General features: G+C 40.6%; 1 protein-coding gene across 9 annotated transcripts in view; it reads right to left on the bottom strand.

Moving 5' to 3' along the window:
* The window catches only part of CEP72 (centrosomal protein 72), an 85,355-nt gene that overhangs the window by 9,248 nt on the left and 51,582 nt on the right, over positions 1-24,525 (bottom strand). For 8 of the 9 annotated variants that reach the window (XM_077116763.1, XM_077116764.1, XM_077116765.1 and 5 more), the window contains one exon: positions 23,292-23,470. The exons of the other annotated variant lie outside the window; for it this stretch is intronic. In XM_077116763.1, coding sequence (XP_076972878.1) covers positions 23,292-23,470 — 179 coding nt within the window. The remainder of the gene's footprint in view (positions 1-23,291; positions 23,471-24,525) is intronic. 9 annotated transcript variants of the gene reach the window in all.

Genomic DNA, 24,525 nt, shown 5'->3' on the forward strand with positions numbered 1-24,525 from the left:
GCTCGTCCTCCTTCTCCTTCTCATCTCCAGCTCCTTCTCCACCCCTTCCTCCCCCTCCAGCTCTTCTTCCTCCCCCTATCTCTTCCTCCTTCCCTTCCAGCTCTCCCAACATCCCCCTCCAGCCACATGGCCTTTGCACATATCTATCACCATGCCTAAAAGGCACAGCCTGAGTCTGCCCTGCCAGAAATGTCAGAAAGACCCATGCTGAAGTCATCCTACAGAAGGAAAGCCCGTGTGCTGTAAAATGCTTCAAAACGCAAAGGACAGGGAAAGTAAGAAAACATTGCAGATTCCAGGTGCCTGAAGAGACAAGGCCACAGACAGCATGTGTGCACCAGGGCTGCAACCGCACACCACGGCCTGTTCACTTCCTGCTCTGCAGAGTGAGATGCCAGTCAGAAAGGGACGTCCTGGCTCAGGGAACCACCCTGGATCAGGCTGGGGCATGGAGCACACCACGCCATGGGAGCTCGGAGAAAGACAAATGGTAATACCGATGCATATAGGTGTGTGTGTGTGTGTGTGTAGGTGTATGCATGCAGGCGTGTGGGCTGTGCAGTTGTGTACGTGTGAATGCCCGCATGCACCTACACAGCCTGTGTGGAGAGGAGGTGTGTACCGAGCGTGGTAAAGTGTGAATGAGAGGGGTCTGGGTGAAGGGGACATGGAAGGTCAAGGGTCTATTGTGGCAACTTTTCTGTAAGTTTTAAACTACACTGAATTGTTTCTCAAGGAAGGAAGTTAAGGACACTTTTGGTAAACGGGAGCCGAGGACAGTGACCCTGGCCTGACCCACACCTAAGGAAATGCGAGCGACACTGGAAAGCAACCACCCCTGGGGCTGGAGATGCAAATGGGAGAGGTGGGGTCCATGGTAAGGAACAGCTGTCACCGTGGCCTGCGTGTTCTGACCGCTCCGCAGGCATAGCTGTAGCACCTAGCTGCAGGCAGTAGATGGGGTGTGGGGTCCTGTGCTGGCCCCAGTGTGGCCGCCATGCACACTGCTGGGACTGGTGGCCCCCAAGGTCACACTGCCCAGCAACGGCCCACAGTCTGCTCGTGGCTTCATGTCCACTGGGAGGTGGGGTGCAAACTGAGCTGCAAGTGCAGACACACTGCACTCCAAAGACGCAGGATGGCAGAGGACATGAAGGGGCTCACGGGCAGGTTTCATCTTTGACTGTATGTAGAAATAACCATATTTTGTGTCTGTCAAGTTAAATTTTATTAGCAAAATTAATTTCACCTGCTTTTTTCCCTTTAATTGTATACACTAGAAAACTAAAAATTACCTAGAAGGCTTATTTCTATTGGACAGCACTACTCAAGGCTAAGAACAAAAGGGCATGAAAAGAACCCACGACATTCAGACCCTAGAGGAGAAAGCAGAACACAGACCAACAGTAAGGACAAATAAAAAGAAAAAAAGCAAAGAGGTAGCAAATTTAAACCCAAACAGATCATTAATTTCTTTACATTTATATGGACTAATTGATCCAAAAAGGATCTGATAAAAGAAAAACTTCTAAAATATATAGAACAGTTAAAACTAATAGTTGAAACTAAAAGGATGACAGTAGAGATGCCACACAAACACCTGTAGCCAGAAGCTGGCCCAGCTGGATAATCGAGGACCAGGTCTCCTCCCCAAGCTATGACAACCCTGCTGTGTGCCCACTAAGGACACAGCCACAAGGGGCACAGGGAAAGCAAACAGAACTGGAAATGCAGAGAGAGAGGATCTCAGAGTCATGGTAGGATTGTGATTCTCTCTCAGGACCTAACAGGACAGATCAGAAAGCACCGAGTGAGCAGAAGATGTAAGAGGAAGAGAGGGAAGTAGGTGAGGGGAAACAGGATGAAGGGGGGGAAGCAGGTTGGGGGGGGGCAGGGTGAGGGGTAAGTGGTTGGGGGAAGTGCGCAAGGGGTGGGAACAGGGTGACAGGAAGGAGCATAGAATCCTGCCAGCAACTGGGGGGTGCTCACACTCCTTCTTTCATGTGGACGCTGACTTTAAGACTGACCGCTGCCAGGACTCAAAGCCAGACTGAAAACCCAGGGCAGAACTAAAAGCCAAGCATGTGTTCTCAAGTCCTTGGGTGAGGCAGGGAGCAAGGACACAGCCCCACATGGCATATGGGGTGGCACAGACAGCCCTGCCAGGCACCAGCTGGGATAAACAGGTAAGCAACAAGCAAACCATCTATCAACACAAACATCAGAATTGGAACAGCAAAAACTGCGGTTGGCACGAATGGCACGGATGTGCAGAAAGAAAGCACACATGAGAGACAGATGGTGAGCCTTAAGTCTAGAAAGTCTGCCAGGATGGACACTCGCTGCCGGCTGCGTACCCCCTACCAGCAACGAGCTCTCAGGATGAGCCTGCATGAGGCTCCAGGACGCAGTCCCAGGCAATGATAACAGGGCATGGAACCTGGGGTCATTTTTCTGGTGAAAGATGCAGAAAACCATGAAACTATAAAATGAGATGAGAAATTTTAAGACCCCACTTAAAGGGAAGCCTACATCACGCCCCTAGATTCAGGATTTTTATGATGTTGATTTTCCCAAAACTGACCTCTGGACACAAGGCAAGCCCACTCGAAACCCGCAGACTTCTTTTTGCTATTACTGTTGCTCAACAGACAAGCAAGTTGGCCGAGAACAGCCAAAGCACGTGCAAGTGTGGAGAAGTAAGGCAGGTGCCAGGCCCACATGGAAAAGCCCGATTTGACTTCTGCCATGTCTGCAGCACTGGGGAGAATCAAGGCATGTGCCTGCACAGCAGGTGCCAAGGAAATGCAGCGACCAAAATGAGCCACCACTGCGCTGCATGGAGCCCCACATACAAAGCAGCCAGACACAAAAGACACCTCAACCCAAATGGGCAAAACTCCCCGATTCTAAAAGTGAGAGTAGTGGTCCCTGCAGCAGAGAGGGCAAGGTACAGGAATGTTCTCTAACCTGACCTGGGGGCAGTGACATGGCGTGCTCACTTTGTGATAACTCTTGGAGCTGCTCACTTAGGGCTGATGTACTTTTTGGTAAAAAAAACACCTTTAAAAACCACATCGCACATGTGCCTCCTGGAAGAGGTGGCATGTGATCAAGTCTAACAGTCACCGAGCCAGAAACTGTGGGTCTGTGTGTTCTCAAGAGAACTTGAGTGGAATCCAGGGCAAAGGACAAACGTGGCCCAATCCCCCGGAGGAGGCCGGGCCGAGGACACAACCGTGATCTCGACCGAAGCGCACAAACTTGAGACTGTGAGACACTGGCAGGGGCTCAGAGCCAAACCTGAACCCGACTGCACCATGATGCCCTGACCTCTCTGCCCATAAACCTCCCTGCACCCCTCCCATGCTGCAAACTCATCCCAAACAAACCTGGGGAAGGAGCTAGATGCATTCACAGTAGAAGGCTCCCATATTTTCTTATGCTATATATGCATGTTCCACTCAGCTTATCATTCAATTTTCCTCATCTTTGGTTTGAAAATGTACCTACAGCCATAACATGGGTCTTGTGTGTGCATGAGTGAGTGGGAACGAGTGTGTATCTGTGTGTGTGCATATACGAGTGCAGAAAAAGCACACGTGTTGACACACTGTGAAACTAAAATATGGCTTCAAAACAAATGCCACTGCACAAAATTGTTCCCTAAGACATTAGAGAGTCCACAAATAGCCTGATGCATGCATCTTGGTGAGTGCAGCACAGGCTTACCTGCCAGGGCTATGGGCAGGCGCAGCTTACTGGGGGAGGGGGTGACACAGGTGTGCTGCTTACCCAGGAGTGGGTGGGCGCAGGTGTGTGGTGCACAGGTGAGGCCGGTGCCAGGCTCGTCTCTGCAGTGCAGGCCTCTCTTGGGAAAACATCTCTTACAGCTGCCCCTTCTCGGAGGGGGGCCCTTCTCGGAGGAGTCTCCGCACTGGTGCTGAACTGCACTGAGGCTCAACAGAGGTCTGGGCTCTACTTTGTTAAAGATATTGCAAAGGCATCCTTCAGGTAGAAGCTACACTTGGAGCACCTGAGAGTATGTGTCTACTGCATGTGTTTTCCCTAGAATGGATTAAGTCAGAAATGTTAGCAGTCATTTCAATTCAGCAGTTCTGCAGGTGGCCTGCAACTTGCCAGAGAGAGCAAAGAGCTCTTCAGAAAGCAATTCTAGAGCCAGAAGCTGTCCTGGACCAGGGCGATGGCTGTGGGGTGCAGCGCACCACGGATCAGGCTGGACACGGCCCCGGGCCCTCTGGGACCTATGTGCGGGAGAGGTGGCCCCCATACCGTGCCTCCAGGCCTTCCAGGCCTGCCTCAGTCTCATCACATAGGACACCCTCCTTTCCCTGGACAGTCCATGTAGTCCACCAAAAAGGCCATGCCTCGCCCCCAGGTCCCTCTCATCTTGCCTACCAGTGGCCTGGGAAGACTGGTGCCCAGGGAGGGCAGCCAGCAACTGTCCTCTGGGTCCCTCTCTGCCTCTACCAGGCCCCAAGTTCTTTATTTCACCAGCTCAGTCTGGCCACCATCTTCTACTGCCTTATAAACAGATGAAAAACACAAACAGCTGGACAAATGCATGCCACACAGCTAACTGAAGCCTATAGCTTCCTGGAGTTACCTGTAATTCCTGCATAACCCAGCCAGAACACTCCCAGTGCAGTCATGGCCACAGGACATTGGGAAGATGGGTCCCCGCGTCTCTGCAGAGCCCGGGGTATGTCCGTGGTGAGTTCCAGCTCCAGGGACCCATGCCCTCCGGGAGGAGCAATCGTGCCATGGGCTGGCTGGCAGTGGACACACCGATGCACACCCCCCACACACACACACCCAAAACAGCCAAAGGACGCATTCTCCGAGGCCCGTAGAGTCCAGGACGAGAAGTGGCGGGTGTATGTCCACCAAGCCCCTTCTGCACGTGGGGCACCAAGGCTCCACGCATGAGGGGAGGCTGTGGCGGGGACAAGAGCGAACCCCTGAGGCAGCAAGCCCCTGTGATCCCAGGGGGGCTAGGAAACACCACACGGCCTCTGGTCCACACCAATCACTCTGCTTCCAAGAAAATGATCCAACTTACACAAACATTATCTGAGAAGAGTAAAAGGGGTTTATTTCCTAATGAATTCCTAGGAGGTTAATACGGAAAAAGCAAGAACTCAGAATCACAAACCAGTCCTCACTTAGGAACACAGATGCCAAAATCTACATCAGCACAGGAGCTGCAGGAGCTGTGTTCAGGAGGGAGACCCCTGCGAGGGGAGGGAGAGCCCGCGGGTGGGGGTGGGGAGACCCTGGGAGTGGAACAGAGCCCCAGGCATGAGGGAGGAGGGAAAGGGAGAGTCCCCAGAGGTGTTAAGAGGGAGAGCCCCTGGGAGAGGGGAGGGAAAGCCCCCGGGAGACGGGAGGAAGAGTGCCCTGGAGGGAGGAGGGGGAGACCCCTGGAGGGTAAAACTTCATGCTTGGATTGTCTTACTGGTGAATTGGAAAAAACAAATACTATTCTGCACAATGTCTTTCAAACATAGAAGGAGGAAAGACATCCCAATGTACGTTATAAGGCCAATATAACTCTGATACCAAAAAGCAGACAAAGAAAATTACAGATCAGTATCCCTAAAAAACATGGTCATAAAGATCCTTCACAAAATATGTGCAGATCAAATCCAACAATGTATAAAGAGAATACCTGTATCATGACCAAGTAATAGCAAACCAAGGAATTCAAAGCTAGTGTAATATTTGCATATTAATCAATGTAAACTGCCATATTAAAGAATAAATGAAAACATAATCATCTCAAGAGATGAAAATACCACCTGATCAAATCCAGTCCCCATTCATGGTAAAAATGCCAAACACACTTTTGACACTGACCTGTGGCCACCTACAGAAACCCCAGCTAATGTCACAGTGGTGGTGAAAGACCAAGCGTGCCCCTACACCTGTCTTCGCCACTTCCACTCTACATGTTCTGAGGCCAACGGGCAAGAAAAGGAAACAAAAGGCATAAATATTGGATAGAGAGAAATAAAATTGTCTTTAATCACAGACAGCATGATAATGTATGCAAAAAAACCCATAAAAACCTTTCAGGATAAAGATACTAGAACACATAACAGAATTAAGCAAGATTTCAGGATACAAAATCAATATACAAAATCAAATGCATTGCTATATATTAGCAAGAAACAATTTGAAAATAAAATCATTTACAACAGCATCAAGAAACAAGAAACACTTAGAGATGAATTTTTTTAAATATATGCAAGACCTTACCCTGAAAAGTAGAAATCACTGCTGAGAGAAAGTAAAAGAGACCTAAACAAATGAAGAGCTATACCATGTTCATGGATCAGATACTCATTATTAGGAAAGTGTCAATTTTTGCCAAATTTATCTATAGCTTTAATGTAATCCCAATAAAAACCCCAGCAGAGTTTTCTGTAAAAACTGACAGCCTGATTCTAAAATTTATATGGTAATGCAAAGAATCTAAAATAGGGAAAACAACTGAAAAAGAAGAAAAAAGTGAGACAACTAACACTATCAGATTTCTACACTTACCATAAAGTTATGGTAATCAAGATACTGTGGTACTGGCATAAAGACAGGCATAAAAATTAAGTATTAGAGTACAGAATCCAGAGATAATCTGAAGACAATGAATTTTCAACAAATTAAATAGGGAGAAGGACTGTCTTCTCAACAAATGGTGCTGGGACAACTAGAGAGGCTTACTGGTGGGTAGGGAGAGACCCTCTGCCCTTATCTCCCACCATACATAAAATAATCAATTTAAAAAGTAGATCAACAATTACATCCTGACCAAAAGGGAGAAAAGAAGTGTAATTAATAAAGTATCAGTGGCAGAGAGAGTTAGTCAAGAGGCTACTCTGGAGGTTACTCTTAGACAAGCTTCAGGTAGACCTTGCTACCTGTCATAATCTGCCAACCCCCAACCAGGACCATTCCAGCCAATCCTAAAGAACACCTAGGGCAATATATAAGATTCCACAAGTGCTCCAGGCACTAGAGTAACATTCCAGAAACCCACAACCTCCAGATGGATCCCTGGTCCAGATAAGTCCTGAAACCTAGAGGGCCCAGCCTCTCCAGAACATCAAATAGTTCCATCTCCCTACCCCATACTAGTGACAGACCCTTCCAATATAAAAAAATTAGAACTGCCATAGCCCAAACAACCCCAAAGAGAGGTATGGAAAGATCGAAGGTGATGGTGGAGTTATACATAGAAGATAGGACTTAACAATGAATATGAATGCTGAATCATTAAATTGATACCTCTTTTAGTTTCCAGTATTTTAGAGCAGCTAGAAGTAAAAACCTAAAATTGTGAAATTGTAACCTATGTCAAACTCTGAAATATGTTCTACAACTAACTGTGGTGCTGTGCTTGGAAATTTATAGCTTTTTTACGTATACGTTATTGTTCACAAAAAAAAGAAGGAAAAAAAGTTGACTGTGATGATAAAGTATTTAAGCCCATTAGCCTCCTATATTCTGGAGCAGCTAGGAGGAAAACTATGAGAGGATCGTATGGTAGCTCATGACAAACTCATGGATATATCCTGTAAACACTTTTTGAAGAGTGTTTTGAAAACTATTGCTTTTTTATTTCTTTGCTTTGTATATATGTTATACTATACAATAAAAAAGTTTAAAAAAACTATAGGATTACATGCTAAAGCTATCAGACTTCAACAGGAAACATCAGAGAAAATCTTCACAAGCACAGAATAGACAGATTTCTTTACAGAATACAAAAAAAGTGAAAAACATCTAATTAAAATTGATAAACTGCACTTCATCAAAAATTAAAACTTCTGTACTTGAGAACTCTGTTAAGAGAATGAAAAAGTGAAGGACGCCCAGGGCCGCCATCTTGAGCCCAGGCGGCAGTTTCAGAGAGGCCATTTGTCCTCACTCCTCTCCTGCAAACCTGTCTTCGCAGCTAAGGGCTTGCGTTTTACACCACTTAGTTTGATGTAGTTTGGATTTATCTGGTAAAGGAACCCATCTGGAGGAGTGTACCATATGCTATTGCACCAAGAAAACGGGTGCTGAGTGTCAAGTGTTCTGGAAATATTTAGAGTTCTTCTAGAGTCCTCATCGCCCATAAAAGCATCATGACCGTGCGGCCCCCTGGACCAGCTGGGAGAATTGGATCCGAGATCCCCAGGCCGCGGAGAACGGTGACTGGGGTCCCTTCCAAACACGTGGCTTCCCGGTCTGGCTGTGAACGGTGCACTCGCCTGGGCGGCGGCGGCTGGTGCCCTCCTGCCATGCTTGGCGCGCCAGGCCGGCTAGGAGATTCGGACGGGCGCTCTCCCGGGCTGCGCCTGCGGTGGCCGGCGACCCTCCCCGCATTCGGATCCCTGGACTGGCTGGGAGATTCGGATTGGCACTCTTCCAAGCCACTTCGGCTGGCGAACTTCCCCCACGGAGAGGGTTTTCCAAAGTTAAAGGACCCAGAGCACCTTTTACTGGTGGGACTCGCAGACAAACGAGTGCCACGAGCGCCACCTACTGGACAGGATAAGAAAAACAGAACCCAGAGATTTCACAGAAAAATCTTTCAACCTGTTGGGTCCAACACACAGGGAAATCTGACTAAATGCCCAGACGCCAGCAGAAGATAGCGGATCACGCTCAGAAAATTGAAAATATGGCCCAGTCAAAGGAACAAACCAATAGTTCAAATGAGATACAGGAGCTGAGACAACTAATGCTGAATATACGAACAGAAATGGAAAACCTCTTCAAAAACGAAATCAATAAATTGAGGGAGGATATGAAGAAGACATGGGCTGAACAAAAAGAAGAAATAGAAAAACTGAAAAAACAAATCACAGAACTTATGGAAGTGAAGGACAAAGTAGAAAAGATGGAAAAAACAATGGATACCTACAATGATAGATTTAAAGAGACAGAAGATAGAATTAGTGATTTGGAGGACAGAACATCTGAATTCCAAAAAGAAACACAAACTATAGGGAAAAGAATGGAAAAATTTGAACAGGGGATCAGGGAACTCAAGGACAATATGAAGCACACAAATATACATGTTGTGGGTGTCCCAGAAAGAGAAGAGAAGGGAAAAGGAGGAGAAAAACCAATGGAAGAAATTATCACTGAAAATTTCCCAACTCTTACGAAAGACCTAAAATTACAGATCCAAGAAGTGCAGCGCACCCCAAAGAGATTAGACCCAAATAGGCGTTCTCCAAGACACTTACTAGTTAGAATGTCAGAGGTCAAAGAGAAAGAGAGGATCTTGAAAGCAGCAAGAGAAAAACAATCCATCACATACAAGGGAAACCCAATAAGACTATGTGTAGATTTCTCAGCAGAAACCATGGAAGCTAGAAGACAGTGGGATGATATATTTAAATTACTAAAAGAGAAAAACTGCCAACCAAGACTTCTATATTAAGCAAAATTGTCCTTCAAAAATGAGGGAGAAATTAAAACATTCTCAGACAAAAAGTCACTGAGAGAATTTGTGACCAAGAGACCAGCTCTGCAAGAAATACTAAAGGGAGCACTAGAGTCAGATACAAAAAGACAGAAGAGAGAGGTATGGAGAAGAGTGTAGAAAGAAGGAAAATCAGATATGATGTACATAATACAAAAGGCAAAATGTTAGAGGAAAGTATTATCCAAACAGTAATAACACTAAATGTTAATGGACTGAATTCCCCAATCAAAAGACATAGACTGGCAGAATGGATTAAAAAACAGGATCCTTCTATATGCTGCCTACAGGAAACACATCTTAGACACAAAGATAAACATAGGTTGAAAGTGAAAGGTTGGGAAAAGATATTTCATGCAAATAACAACCAGAAAAGAGCAGAAGTGGCTATACTAATATCCAACAAATTAGACTTCAAATGTAAAACAGTTAAAAGAGACAAAGAAGGACACTATCTACTAATAAAAGGAACAATTAAACAAGAAGACATAACAATCATAAATATTTATGCACCGAACCAGAATGCCACTAAATATGTGAGGGATACACTGCAAACACTGAAAAGGGAAACAGACACATACCATAATAGTTGGAGACTTCAATTCCCCACTCTCATCAATGGACAGAACATCTAGACAGAGGATCAATAAAGAAATAGAGAATCTGAATATTACTATAAATGAGCTAGACTTAACAGACATTTATAGGACATTACATCCCACAACAGCAGGATACACCTTTTTCTCAAGTGCTCATGGATCATTCTCAAAGATAGATCATATGCTGGGTCAAAAGCAAGTCTTAACAAATTTAAAAAGATAGAAATCATACACAACACTTTCTCGGATCATAAAGGAATGAAGTTGGAAATCAATAATAGGCGGAGTGCCAGAAAATTCACAAACACGTGGAGGCTCAACAACACACTCTTAAACAACGAGTGGGTCAAAGAAGAAATTGCAAGAGAAATTAGTAAATACCTCGAGGCGAATGAAAACGAAAACACAACATATCAAAACTTATGGGACGCAGCAAAGGCAGTGCTAAGAGGGAAATTTATTGCCCTAAATGCCTATATCAGAAAAGAAGAAAAGGCAAAAATTCAGGAATTAACTGTCCACTTGGAAGAACTGGAGAAAGAACAGCAAACTAATCCAAAAGCAAGCAAAAGGAAAGAAATAACAAAGATTAGAGCATAAATAAATGAAATTGAAAACATGAAAACAACAGAGAAAATCAATAAGACCAGAAGTTGGTTCTATGAGAAAATCAATAAGATTGATGGGCCCTTAGCAAGATTGACAAAAAGAAGAAGAGAGAGGATGCAAATAAATAAGAAATGGAAGAGGAGACATAACTACTGACCTCACAGAAATAAAGGAGGTAATAACAGGATACTATGAACAACTTTATGCTAATAAATACAACAATTTAGATTAAATGGATGGGTTCCTGGAAAGACATGAACAACCAACTTTGACTCAAGAAGAAATAGATGACCTCAACAAAACAATCACAAGTAAAGAAATTGAATCAGTCATTCAAAAGCTTCCTAAAAAGAAAAGTCCAGGACCAGATGGCTTCACATGTGAATTCTATCAAACATTCCAGAAAGAATTAGTACCAACTCTCCTCAAACTCTTCAAAAAAATCGAAGTGGAGGGAAAACTACCTAATTCATTCTATGAAGCCAACATCACCTTCATACCAAAACCAGGCAAAAATATTACAAAAAAAGAAAACTACAGGCCAATCTCTCTAATGAAATAGATGCAAAAATCCTCAATAAAATTCCAGCAAATCGTATCCAACAACACATTAAAAGAATTATACATCATGACCGAGTAGGATTCATCCCAGGTATGCAAGGATGGTTCAACATAAGAAAATCAATTAATGTAATACACCATAACAACAAATCAAAGCAGAAAAATCACATGATCATCTCAATTGATGCAGAGAAGGCATTTGACAAGATTCAACATCCTTTCCTGTTGAAAACACTTCAAAAGATAGGAATACAAGGGAACTTCCTTAAAATGATAGATGGAATATATGAAAAACCCACAGCTAATATCATCCTCAATGGGGAAAAATTGAAAACTTTCCCCCTAAGATCAGGAACAAGACAAGGATGTCCATTATCACCACTATTATTCAACATCGTGTTGGAGGTTCTAGCCAGAGCAATTAGACAAGAAAAAGAAATACAAGGCATCAAAATTGGAAAGGAAGAAGTAAAACTATCACTATTTGCAGACGATATGATACTATACGTCGAAAACCCGGAAAAATCCACAACAAAACTACTAGAGCTAATAAATGAGTACAGCAAAGTAGCAGGTTACAAGATCAACATTCAAAAATCTGTAGCATTTCTATACACTAGTAATAAACAAGCTGAGGGGGAAATCAAGAAATGAATCCCATTTACAATTGCAACTAAAAGAATGAAATACCTAGGAATAAATTTAACTAAAGAGACAAAATCCTATATAAAAAAAACTACAAAAAACTGTTAAAAGAAATCACAGAAGACCTAAATAGATGGAAGGGCATACCGTGTTCATGGATTGGAAGACTAAATATAGTTAAGATGTCAATCCTACCTAAATTGATTTACAGATTCAATGCAATACCAATCAAAATCCCAACAACTTATTTTTCAGAAACAGAAAAACCAATAAGCAAATTTATCTGGAAGGGCAGGGTGCCCCGAATTGCTAAAAACATCTTGAAGAAAAAAAACGAAGCTGGAGGTCTCGCGCTGCCTGACTTTAAGGCATATTATGATGCCACAGTGGTCAAAACAGCATGGTATTGGCATAAAGATAGATATATCGACCAATGGAATCGAATAGAGTGCTCAGATATAGACCCTCTCATCTATGGACATTTGATCTTTGATAAGGCAGTCAAGCCAACTCACCTGGGACAGAACAGTCTCTTCAATAAATGGTGCCTAGAGAACTGGATATCCATATGCAAAAGAATGAAAGAGGTCCCGTATCTCACACCCTATACAAAAGTTAACTCAAAATGGATCAAAGATCTAAACATTAGGTCTAAGACCATAAAACAGTTAGAGGAAAATGTAGGGAGATATCTTATGAAACTTACAATTGGAGGCGGTTTTATGGACCTTAAACCTAAAGCAAGAGCACTGAAGAAGGAAATAAATAAATGGGAGCTCCTCAAAATTAAACACTTTTGTGCATCAGAGAACTTCATCAAGAAAGTAGAAAGACAGCCTACACAATGGGAGACAATATTTGGAAATGACATATCAGATAAAGGTCTAGTATCCAGAATTCATAAAGAGATCGTCCAACTCAACAACAAAAAGACAGCCAACCCAATTACAAAATGGAAAAAAGACTTGAATAGACACCTACCAGAAGAAGAAATACAAATGGCCAAAAGGCACATGAAGAGATGCTCAATGTCCCTGGCCATTAGAGAAATGCAAATCAAAACCACAATGAGATATCATCTCACACCCACCAGAATGGCCATTATCAACAAAACAGAAAATGACAAGTGCTGGAGAGGATGCAGAGAAAGAGGCACACTTATCCACTGTTGGTGGGAATGTCAAATGGTGCAACCACTGTGGAAGGCAGTTTGGTGGTTCTTCAAAAAGCTGAGTATAGAATTGCCATATGACCCAGCAATACCATTGCTGGGTATCTACTCAAAGGACAGAAGGGCAAAGACAGAAACGGACATTTGCACACCAATGTTTACAGCAGCATTATTTACAATTGCAAAGAGATGGAAACAGCCAAAATGTCCAACAACAGACGAGTGGCTAAACAAACTGTGGTATATACATACGATGGAATATTATGCAGCTTTAAGACAGAATAAACTTATGAAGCATGTAATAACATGGATGGACCTAGAGAACATTTTACTGAGTGAGTCTGGCCAAAAACTAAAGGACAAATACTGTATGGTCCCACTGATGTGAACCGACATTAGAGAATAAACTTGGAATATGTCATTGGTAACAGAGTCCAGCAGGAGTTAGAAACAGGGTAAGATAATGGGTAATTGGAGCTGAAAGGATACAGACTGTGCAACAGGACTAGATACAAAAACTCAAAAATGGACAGTACAATAATACCTAACTGTAAAGTAATCATGTTAAAACACTGAATGAAGCTGCATCTGAGCTATAGGTTTTTTTTTTGTCTGTCTGTTTGTTTGTTTGTCTTTTTTTTTCTTTTCCCTTTTCTTTTTTTTATTATTACTATTATTATTTTTATTTTTATCTCTATATTAACATTCTATATCTTTTTCTGTTGTTTTGCTAGTTCTTTTCCTAAATCGATGCAAATGTACTAAGAAATGATGATCATGCATCTATGTGATGATGTTAAGAATTACTGATTGCATATGTAGAATGGAATGATTTCTAAATGTTGTGTTAATTTCTTTTTTTTCTTTAATTAATAAAAAAAGAGAATGAAAAAGTAAGCTACAGGATGGGAGAATATTTTCAGTACATATATCTGACAAAAACATTGGTATTTGGAAACCATAAAGAATCTTTTAACTTAATATCAAGAAGAGAAAAAAAGGGCAATAGATTTGAACAGAAGTGTCATAAAAGAAGACATACAAATAGCCAATAAGCACATGAAATGGCTTTCAACATCATTAATCCTCAAGGAAATATAAATTAAAACAATAATGAAATACTACTGCACACCCACAAGAGTAGATAAAGTTTGAAAAAGTGACATACCGTGTCAGCGAGCACATGTAGTGACTGGAACCCTCACATACTGCTAGTGGAAATGTAAAATGACACCACTTCCAATGTCTGATGCTGTCTAATAAGATTAAACAAATGCTCACCATAATCCAGCAATTCTACTCATATGTAATTACCCAAGAGAAAAGAAACCATATATCCACACAAAGATTTGTACAAGAATGTTCATATCAGCTTTATTCATAATAGTTAGAAACTAAAAATAGTCCCAACACCAAAAAACAAAAGTAGATAAACATATTGTGACAGAGCCATACAAGCTAACACTACTCAGGAATAAAAAGGAATGAACTGTTTCAAAGAATAGCACAGAAGAATCTCAAAATGGAGAGCCATCAACGGAGCACCTGTGGGGGGAGTGGCCTACCTTCTAGGGAGAAGGGGGGCATTCAAGTTCCGGTAAATGGGCGCTCCATGGCCACGGCGAGCACAAGCCCAGGACAAGAAGCTCAGACAAGATGGAGAGGACCCTGCACTTTGCATTAGGCTGATCTTGACAGGAGAGCTAGACTCTGAAGGAAAACACCTGCCAATGCAGACACAACCTGCAGAAATGGTGAAAGGTAATTTATGTGTTTGTTTTTGTTGACTCATGGTACTCAGTGAAGTCTCTGCCTTAATCACTAGCTGGATACAAACTTAAGAAACTGACATCTCAGACTAAATCCCAGTGTTTGACACTTCACAAAATGCACAGTATCCAAAAAAGCATACAAGACAAGCAAAGAAAACAGGAAATGGCAGCCTACCCAAAGGAAGAAGATAAAAATCAGAAACCAACAAAGAAGTGCATACATACTGGACAAAGACTTTAAAAATGATCTTCAATATGCTCCAGAGGATAAAGGAAAACAGAGAAAGAATTAAGGGATATCAAGAAATAACGTAAGAACAATGTGAGAATCTCAATAAAGAAATGGAAATTTTTAGAAAGAACAAAACAGAAATGCTGAAGATGAGGCCATAGTAGCTGAAATTAGAAATTCCCTTGAGGGTTTCTAAGCAGATTGGAGCTGGCAGACAGAAGAATTGATGAACTCAAAGACAAGACTGTGGGCATAATTCAGGTTGAGGAGCAGAAGTAGAAAAGAGTAAAAAGTGAACAAAGCCTAGGAAACCACCAAGACCCTCATATATGCAATTCTGGAGCTCCAGGAGAGGAGGAAGAGAAGGGGACAGAAGGAATGTTCAAGTGGATAATGACAAAAAACTTCCCCAATTGAATGAAAGACAACAGTATAAACATTCAAGGAGCACAACAAGCCCCAAACGGGATAGACTCAAAGACACACCTGTGCTGGTTTGAAGCCGTTACATATCTCAGAAAAACCATGTTCTTCTAATCCAATCTTGTAGGGACGAGACCTTTTGATTAGGTTGTTTCCATGGAGATGTGACCCACCCAATTGTGGGTGGGTCTTAATTCTTTTATTGGCGTCCTCTATGAAGAGAGTAAAAGGCAAAAAAGAGAAAGCTAGAACCAACAGAGAGGACACTTGAGACAGAAAATGCCCCAGGAGATCTAAGCTTAGAGATGAAAGCCAGAGAGAGAGAGCCATTGAAACCAGAGCCGGGAGAGAAGGACAGCAGACGTCACCACATGCCTTCCCACACGACAGAGAAAATGCAGATGCCGGCTGCCTTTTCTTCAAGAAAGGATCCTCTTGTTGGGGCCTTAATTTGGACATTTTCACAGCCTTAGAATTGTAACTTGTAGCTTTAATAAACCCCCCTGTAAAGCCACTTCGTTTCTGGTAAATTGCATTCTGCAGCTTTAGCATGCTGAAACAGCAGCCATGCCAAGATGCAGAGTGGTCAGACTATCAGTGCCAAGGACAAGGAGAGAGTTCTGGAAGCTACAAAAGAGAAGCAACGTGTTGTGTTCAAGTGAGTCCCAAGGGATTGAGTGCCAATTTCTCGTCAGAAGCCACAGAGGCGGGAGGGCAGAGAGATAAAGTATTTGAAGTACTGAAAGAAAACGACGGTGAATGAGATCTTCTTCATGAGTCGGTGCAGGTAGTTTGTGTGTTTCTAGGAATTTGTTCATTTTATCTGGGTTATCTGATTTTTTTCTTCTTTCTTTTTTTTTGTGTGTGTGTATATATCTATATATATATATATATGTTATATTTTACAACTAGAAAACGGTTAAAAAAAAACTGTAGGCAGTTATAGTAATACTAGATAAAATAAATTCCTGAAATAAAAAATTTGAAAAATGTTTAGTGAGTACACCTCACTACTATAGCAAGGTTGATACTCGTAATAAGTTTTTACTTGATATTTTGAGAATGCACACATTTTTGATAGTTAATCAAATGGTATTTAAGATACCGTTTAAAATTTAGAATTCAAATAACTCTGATATCTGCATTTATAGATTTTTTTTCCTTCATTGCTTTAATTTTAAATTGGTTTATGAAACATATTGTACAAACAGGCTTTATGATGATTACTTAGATATATTTTTTAATATGCCTATGGATAAGCTAACTAAGACATCCATTTTAGGAGGTTAGGATGTTAATTGTAAAAATAATGACATAGGTCATTACTATAGCAATGCAGACATTTGTAAGAACTTTGTACTTCATATTTTGAGAACATTCACAGTTTTGACAACTGATCAAATGGTGTATCAGTTAGTGTTTAATACATAGAATTTAAGAACATTGCTATCTGAATACTGAGTTTTTTTTCCTTGCTGCCTTAATCTTTTTTTTTATTTTTAACGTTTTTTTTTTTTTTTTGTATAGTATAACATAATACAAAGCAAAGAAATAAAAAAGCAATAGTTTTCAAAACACTCTTCAACATGTGGATACAGGACAGAGCCCAAAGTTTGTCTTGGGCTACCATACCATCCTCTCATATTTTTCCTTCTAGCTGCTCCAGAAAATAGGAGGCTAGGGGGCTTAAATATTTTTTTTATCATCACAATTGATACTTTTTCCTTCTTTTTTTGTGAAAAATAACATATATGCAAAAAAGCTATAAATTTAAAAGCATAGCACCACAGTTAGTTGTAGAACATATTTCAGTTTGACATGGGTTACAATTTCATAATTTTAGGTTTTTACTTCTAGCTGTTCTAAAATATGAGACTAAAAGAGATATCAATTTAATGATTCAGCATTCATATTCATTGTTAAGTCCTATCTTCTATGTATAACTCCACCATCACCTTTGATCTTTCCATACCTCTCTTTGGGGTTGTTTCGGTTATGGCAATTCTAAATTTTTTATATTGGAAGGGTCTGTCACTACTATGGGGTAGAGAGATGGAACTTTCTGATGTTCTGGAGAGGCTGGGCTAGGTTTCAGGACTTATCTGGACCAGGAACCTATCTGGAGGTTGTAGGTTTTTGGAAAGTTACTCTAGTGGTTGGACCACTTGTGGAATCTTATATATTGCCCTACGTGTTCTTTAGGATTGGCTGGAATGATCCTGGTTGGGGGTTGGCAGGTTATGATAGGTAGCAAGATCTAACTGAAGCTTGTGTAAGAGCAGCCTCCAGAGTCACCTCTCAACTCTATTTATTGTTGCCTTAATTTTAAATTGGTTTATGAAACTTACTGTGCAAACACAGGCTTTACAATGATTATATGGATACGTCATTTAAATATGCCTACGTTTAAGCTATCTAAGATATCCATTGTTGGTGGTTCTAAGTATATTGTTTGTTTTCTTAAATAAAAAAAAGGAATTAATGCAAGCAAAGGACTACAGTTAATAGTGACACTGTAATATTCTTTCATCAGCTGTAACAAAGGCACTGTACCAAAGCTAAGTGTCAATAATAGAAGGATATAAGGATATAGGATATTTGCTTCTTCTGTTTCTTCAGCGAAGGGAGAATGTTCTTACATTCACTGTGCTGTGAATGCATAACCATGTGATTATACCAAGAGCCAATGTTTATACACTTTGGATGGTATGTGAATAAAACTATTTAAAAAAAATAGGAGACTCCAACACATCACTATCGATAATGGATAGACATCCAGACATAAGATGAACAAGGAATCAGAACGAGCCCTAACAGACATCCAACCAGAGCAGAGTAACATCCTTCCCTAATGCACAGGGATCATTCCTCAGGACAGGCCCTATGTGAGCTCACAAAACAAGTCTCCATACATTCAAAAGCACTGAAATCATACAAATTATCATCTTCAACTACAACAAAATAGAGCAGGAATCAGAGAGACTGGAAAATTCACAAATATGTGGAAAATAAACAACATGCTCTTAAATAACCAATGAGTCAAAGAAGAAATCACAAGGGACATAAGGAAAGCTCTTGAGGCAAATAAAAAACAAAACAAAATACTACATACCAAAACTTGTGGAACGCAGCAAAGGTAGTACAGAGACAGAAATTTATAGCTCTAAATGCAAAAACAGCCCCAATGAGAGTCCTAACCTCACAACTGGAAAATAAAAATAGCAAACTAGACCCAAAATGAGAAGGAAGAAAGTAGAAGCAAATGAAAGAGAGAATAATAAAAAAAAGAGAGACTCAACAAAACAAAAAGTTGGTTCTTTGAAAGGATCAATAAAATTGACAAACCTTGAGCAGGACTGTCAAGGGAAAAGGAACATGGACATAAATGACAAAAATCAGAAATGAAAAAAATCAGAAATGACGCTATGCGAGGATATTGTAAACAACTGTTGCCAACAAATCAAATAACCCAGATGAAACAAATTCCTAGAAACACAAATTACCTGCACCGCCTCATGAAGAAACAACAAACCAGTAACTAGTAAAGAGACTTAATCAGTCACCAAAAACCTTCCAACAAAGAAAACCCAGGACCAGATGCTTTACAGGGGAATTCTACCAAACATTCAAGAAAAGTTAACACCAGTCTTGCTCAAACTTTCAAAAAAATTGAAGAGAAGAGAACATTCCCTAGCTCATTATATGAGGCCAATATCACCCTGATACAAAAATTAGATAAAAATACCACACAAAAAAAGAAAATTACAGAATGATATCCCTCATGAATATAGACCCAAAAATCCTCAATAAACTAGCCAAAAAAATCCAAAAGCATATTAAAAGACTGATATATCATGATTTTGCCAGTTTGAAGCTGTTGTATACCCCAGAAAAACCACATCCTTTTTGTGAGGCACCATGTGCCTTTTAATCCTGATTCAGTATTGTGGGGTAGAAACTTTGGATTGTTTCATTGGAGATGTGACACACCCAGCTATTGGGTGTGGCCTTTTGATTAGATGGAGACATGCCCCTGCCCATTCAAGGTGGGTCTTGATTAGTTAAATGGGAAACATTTTGGAGAAGGCTCAGAGTCAAAAAAGAGACATTTGGCAATGCTGAAAGAAAACACCCCAGAAGAAGCTGTTTGAAACCAGAAACCAAAGAAACAGCAAACCCCAGCCACGTGCCTTCCCAGGTGACAGAGATTGGCCTTCTTTCTTTGGATGCCTTAGTTGGTCATTTTTAGGGCCTTAGAACTGTAAACCTGTAACTTAATAAATTCCCTTTGCAAAAAGCCAACCCATTTCTGGTATATTGCATTCCAACAGCTTTAGCAAACCAAAATAAATCAAGTGGAATTTATCCCAGGTATGCACAGGTGGTTCAAATAAGAAAGGCAATTAATGTAATACACCACATAATAGAACAAATGGAAAAAAATCCATATGTTATCTCAAGTGATGCAGAAAAGGCATATGTGAAAATCTAACACCGCTTCTTAATTAAAAAACACTTAAAATAGAAGGAAACTTCCTGAACATGATAAAGGACATATATGAAAAACCCACAGCTAACATCATCCTCAATGGTGAAAGACTGAAAACTTTCCATCTAAGATCTGAAACAACATACAGACGCTCATTAGTAATTACTGTTACCAAATATTGTTCTAGGGAAGTACGCAAGAAAAACAAACAAAAGGCATTCAAACTGGAAAGGAAGAAGTAAAACTTTCCTTAATTGCAGATGGTATGATCCAGTATATAGAGAATTCTGAAAAATACATAACAAAGCAACTAGAGCTAACATATAAATTCAGTAAACGGGTGCGATACAACAGCAACATGAAAACACTAGTAATGTTTCTATACACTAGTAATGAACAATTGGAAGAGGAAATCAAGAAAAAAATTCCCTTTATAATAGCACTAAAAGAATCAAATATCTAGGAATAAAACTAACCAAGGATGTAAAAGACTTGTTCACAGAAAACTAAAAAACACAGGAAAAAGAAATCAAAGAAGACCTAAATAAATAGAAGAATTTTCTGGATTCATGGATTGGAAGACTGAATATTATTAAGATGTCAGTTCTATCCAAAGCGATTTATAGACTTAACAATCCCAATCAAAACTCCAACAGACTTCTTGGCAGAAATGGAAAAGACAATCACAAAATTTATATGGAAGGCTAAGGGACCACGAATAGTCAAACCTGTCTTGAAATAGAAGAAAAAAATTGGAAGACTCGCACATCCCAATTTAAAAAATCACTTCAAATCTACAGTAATCAAAACAGTATAGTAGTAGCACAAGGACAGACATCAGACCAGCAGAACAAACTGAGAGCTCAGAAATAAACCCTCACATCTTGGGCCAAGTGATTTTGGCCAACAGTTCAAGTCCACTCAATGCGGAAAGAATATTCTCTTCAAAAAATAACCCTGGTATATTCATATGGGAAAGAATAAAGGTGGACCTATCACTCACACCATACACAAAAATTAACTCAAAATGTATCAAACACCTCAATCTATGAACCAGGACTATAAAAATCCTAGAAGAAAACAGGGAAGTATCTTCTGGACCTTGTGTTAAGCAATGGTTTCTTTTATAAATGTTATACAAAATGCACAAGCACTGAAAGAAAAAACAAATAAATGGTACTTCATCAAAACTGAAAACTCTTGTGCATCAAAGGATTTCATCAAGAAAGTAAACAGACAACCTACAGAATGGGGGAAAATATTTGGAAAACATATAATCTGATCAGAGTTTAATACCCAGAACATATAAAGAACTCCTGCAACTCAACAACAAAAAGACTAACAACTGAATTAAAAAATGGGCAACACAGAGTGATTTGAACAGTGAATAAAAAAGTATTTGCAAAGTTCCTGCGGGAAATGGTGAGAAAGGGAAAATCCAACATCTCCACTTGGAGAAGGCCTGATATTCTCGTGAACAGTAAGGACAACAAAATCAATAGGCCGAACCCTCAATCTTGCAGTTTGTTCATATGAAACTTATCCCACAAAGGATAGGTTAAGCCTACTTAAAATGAGGTCTAAGAGTCACTCCCAGAGAATCTCTTTTGTTGCTCAGATGTGGCCTCTCTCTCGGCCAATATGGCAAGCAAACTCTCTGCTCTCCCCCTCTATGTGGGACATGACTCCCAGGGGTGTAAACCTCCCTGACAACATGTAACAGAAATCCTAGAATTAGCTGGGACTCAGCATCAAGGGATTGAGAAAACCTTCTCAACTGAAAGGGGGAAGACAGAAATGAGACAAAATAAAATGTCAACGGTTGCGAGATTTCGAATCAAGTTGAGAGGTTATCCTGGAGGTTATTCTTATGTGTTATATTGATATTCCCTTTTTAGTTTAACGTATATTAGAGTGACTAGAGGGAAGGGCCTGAAACTGTAGAACTGTGTTCCAATAGACATGTTTCTTTAAGATGATTGTATAATGATACAGCTTTCATAAAGTGACTGCGTGATTGTGAAAACCTTGTTCTGATGCTCCTTTTATCTATGGTATGGACAGATGAGTAAAAATTATGGATTAAAAATAAATAAATAATAGGGGGAACAAATGTTAAAATAAATTGGGTAGAGGGAAATACTAGTAATCAATGAGAGGGAGGGGTAAGGGGTATGGTATGTGAGTTTTTCTTTTTATTTCTTTTTCCAGAATGATGCAAATGTTCTGAGAAATGACCATAGTGATGAATACACAACTATGTGATGACATTGTGAGCCACTGATTGCACACCAAGTATGGAATGTTCATACATTAAGAATGTTCATGTTGTATGTTGATTGATTTTATTAATAAAAATTAAATTTAAAAAAATGGGCAACAGACTTGAATAGACATTTCTTTAAAGAAAATGTACAAATGGCTAAAAAGCACATGAAAAGATGCTCAACATTATTAGCCATTAGGAAAACCACAATGTGGTACCATTTCACACTTACTATAGTGGCTACTATTTAAAAAACAGAAAACAACTAATTGGAGAGGATGTAGAGAAATTAGAACTCTAGGGCATGACTGGCGGGAATATAAAATGGTGCAACTGCTGTGGAAGACAGTTTGGCAGTTCCTCAGAAAGCTAAGTATAGAATTACCATATGACCTGGCAATCCCACTAATAGGTGTATTTTGAAAAGAACTGAAAGCAGGGACTTGAACAGATATTTGCACAATGATGTTCATAGGAACATTATTAATAACTGCCAAAAGATGGAGGGAACCCAAGTGTCCATCAAAAGACGGGTGGATAAACAACATGTGGTCTATCTGTACAATGGAATGTGGTTCAGCCCTAAAAAGGAATGAAGTCCTGATACACCCGACAATGTGGGTGAACTCTGCAGGTACCGTGTTGAGTGAAATATACAAGCACAAAGGGACAGATATTTTATGATCTCGCTGATATGAAATAATTAGAACAAGCACATTATTGGAGCTGGGGTGGGGATAGGGAATGGGGAATTAATGCCTAAATTGCAGAGTTTCTGTTTGGGGTGATGGAATAGTTTTGGTAATAGATGGTAGTGATGGTCGTATACACCATGAATGCCTTTAACACCACTGAATTATATATTTGGAGGTGTTTAAAAAGGGAAAACCTTAGGTTGTGCATATGTTACTAGAATGCCAAGTGCTAATAACAAGGGAAATGGGGGAAGGGGTGTAAACAGGAACTCTGTATTTTCTATGTGATGTTTCCACTCAGCTTGCATCAAGGAGTGAGCAGCATACCTTGGGAACTGTGAGATTCAGCCTCATGCTCCTTCTGGCTGGAACCTGCACTCCCAGGACGGTTGCTTAAACCCCACTCACACTCTGCAATGAGGTTCAGGACAGCTTCATCATCCGCATCCATGACCAGGCACTGCTGTGGCAAAGAATCAGTGCACGGGGTTCTGGAGTGACGAGTTCTACAAAGAAAAGCAGACTGAAGGGTGGTCATTGGAACCACCAAGATTCTGTGAAGAGAAATGACTGCATTGCCAGCACTCCTGCAAGGTATTTATCAGGAATACTGTAGTGCAACTTGGGTAAAAGGTATCTTAGTTCTTCTATTGAAGTAAAGTTCAGAAGGGATTCAGTTGGGAAAACTGCAATGTAACAGCAAGATCATTTGAAGTCATCCTGTGATTCTAGCATTGAGGAGAACCCCATTAGGACTTGTATAAAGATGAGAATTATGGAAACCTGTGTTTTGAGATCTCAGAACATACTAAAATCCAACTTGCTCTTTTCTTAGCATTACACACAAAATAATTCATCTCATAAGAATGTGAAATGATACCATGTTGAAAATTTCTGCTTTGACCTTGAGGGAAAACATTTCCATATGGACTGAGAGGCGAGGGGTGTTAGATACGGCACTGCCTCCCAGGGGCTTCATGTTTACTGGTTATAGCTTAAGAAGCCACCCTTCAAATTCATACTCAATCACATAGTCCTTTAATACTGATTTTATAAGGCTGGTCATGTATAACACCTGATCATACTTCAAAAGGCCAATAATAGTCACCATTCCCTGCTGCTGAGTTTCCCAGATGTATTACGGTTCACTAGGGAAACAAGACCAACAGAAGGTATCTGTAAATATGAGATTTTATAAAAGTGTCTCACACAACTGTTGGGATATCCGAGTCCAAATTTCACAGGGCAGGCCAGAAGCTCAAAACTGATGAAGATCTTCGATGAATTCCCCAGGAGAGGCTGGCTGGCTCAAGCAGAGATGAAAGTTCTCTCTTCTGACTGAAGAATCATCACCTCTCCCTTAAAAGTCTTCAACTGACTGGATTAAATCCAGTTGGCCGGATTCTCTCATTGCAAAGACACTTCCCTTAGTTGACTGTAGATGTAATCAGCTATAGATGCAATCAACTGACTGATGACTTAATAAACCAGACTTCCAGTTTATCAACCAGCCATAAAATATCCTTGCAGCAAAGGCTAGGCCAGTGTGTGCTTGACTAGA

This window comes from Tamandua tetradactyla, chromosome 9, assembly GCF_023851605.1.
Source record: "Tamandua tetradactyla isolate mTamTet1 chromosome 9, mTamTet1.pri, whole genome shotgun sequence".
NCBI lineage: Eukaryota > Metazoa > Chordata > Mammalia > Pilosa > Myrmecophagidae > Tamandua > Tamandua tetradactyla.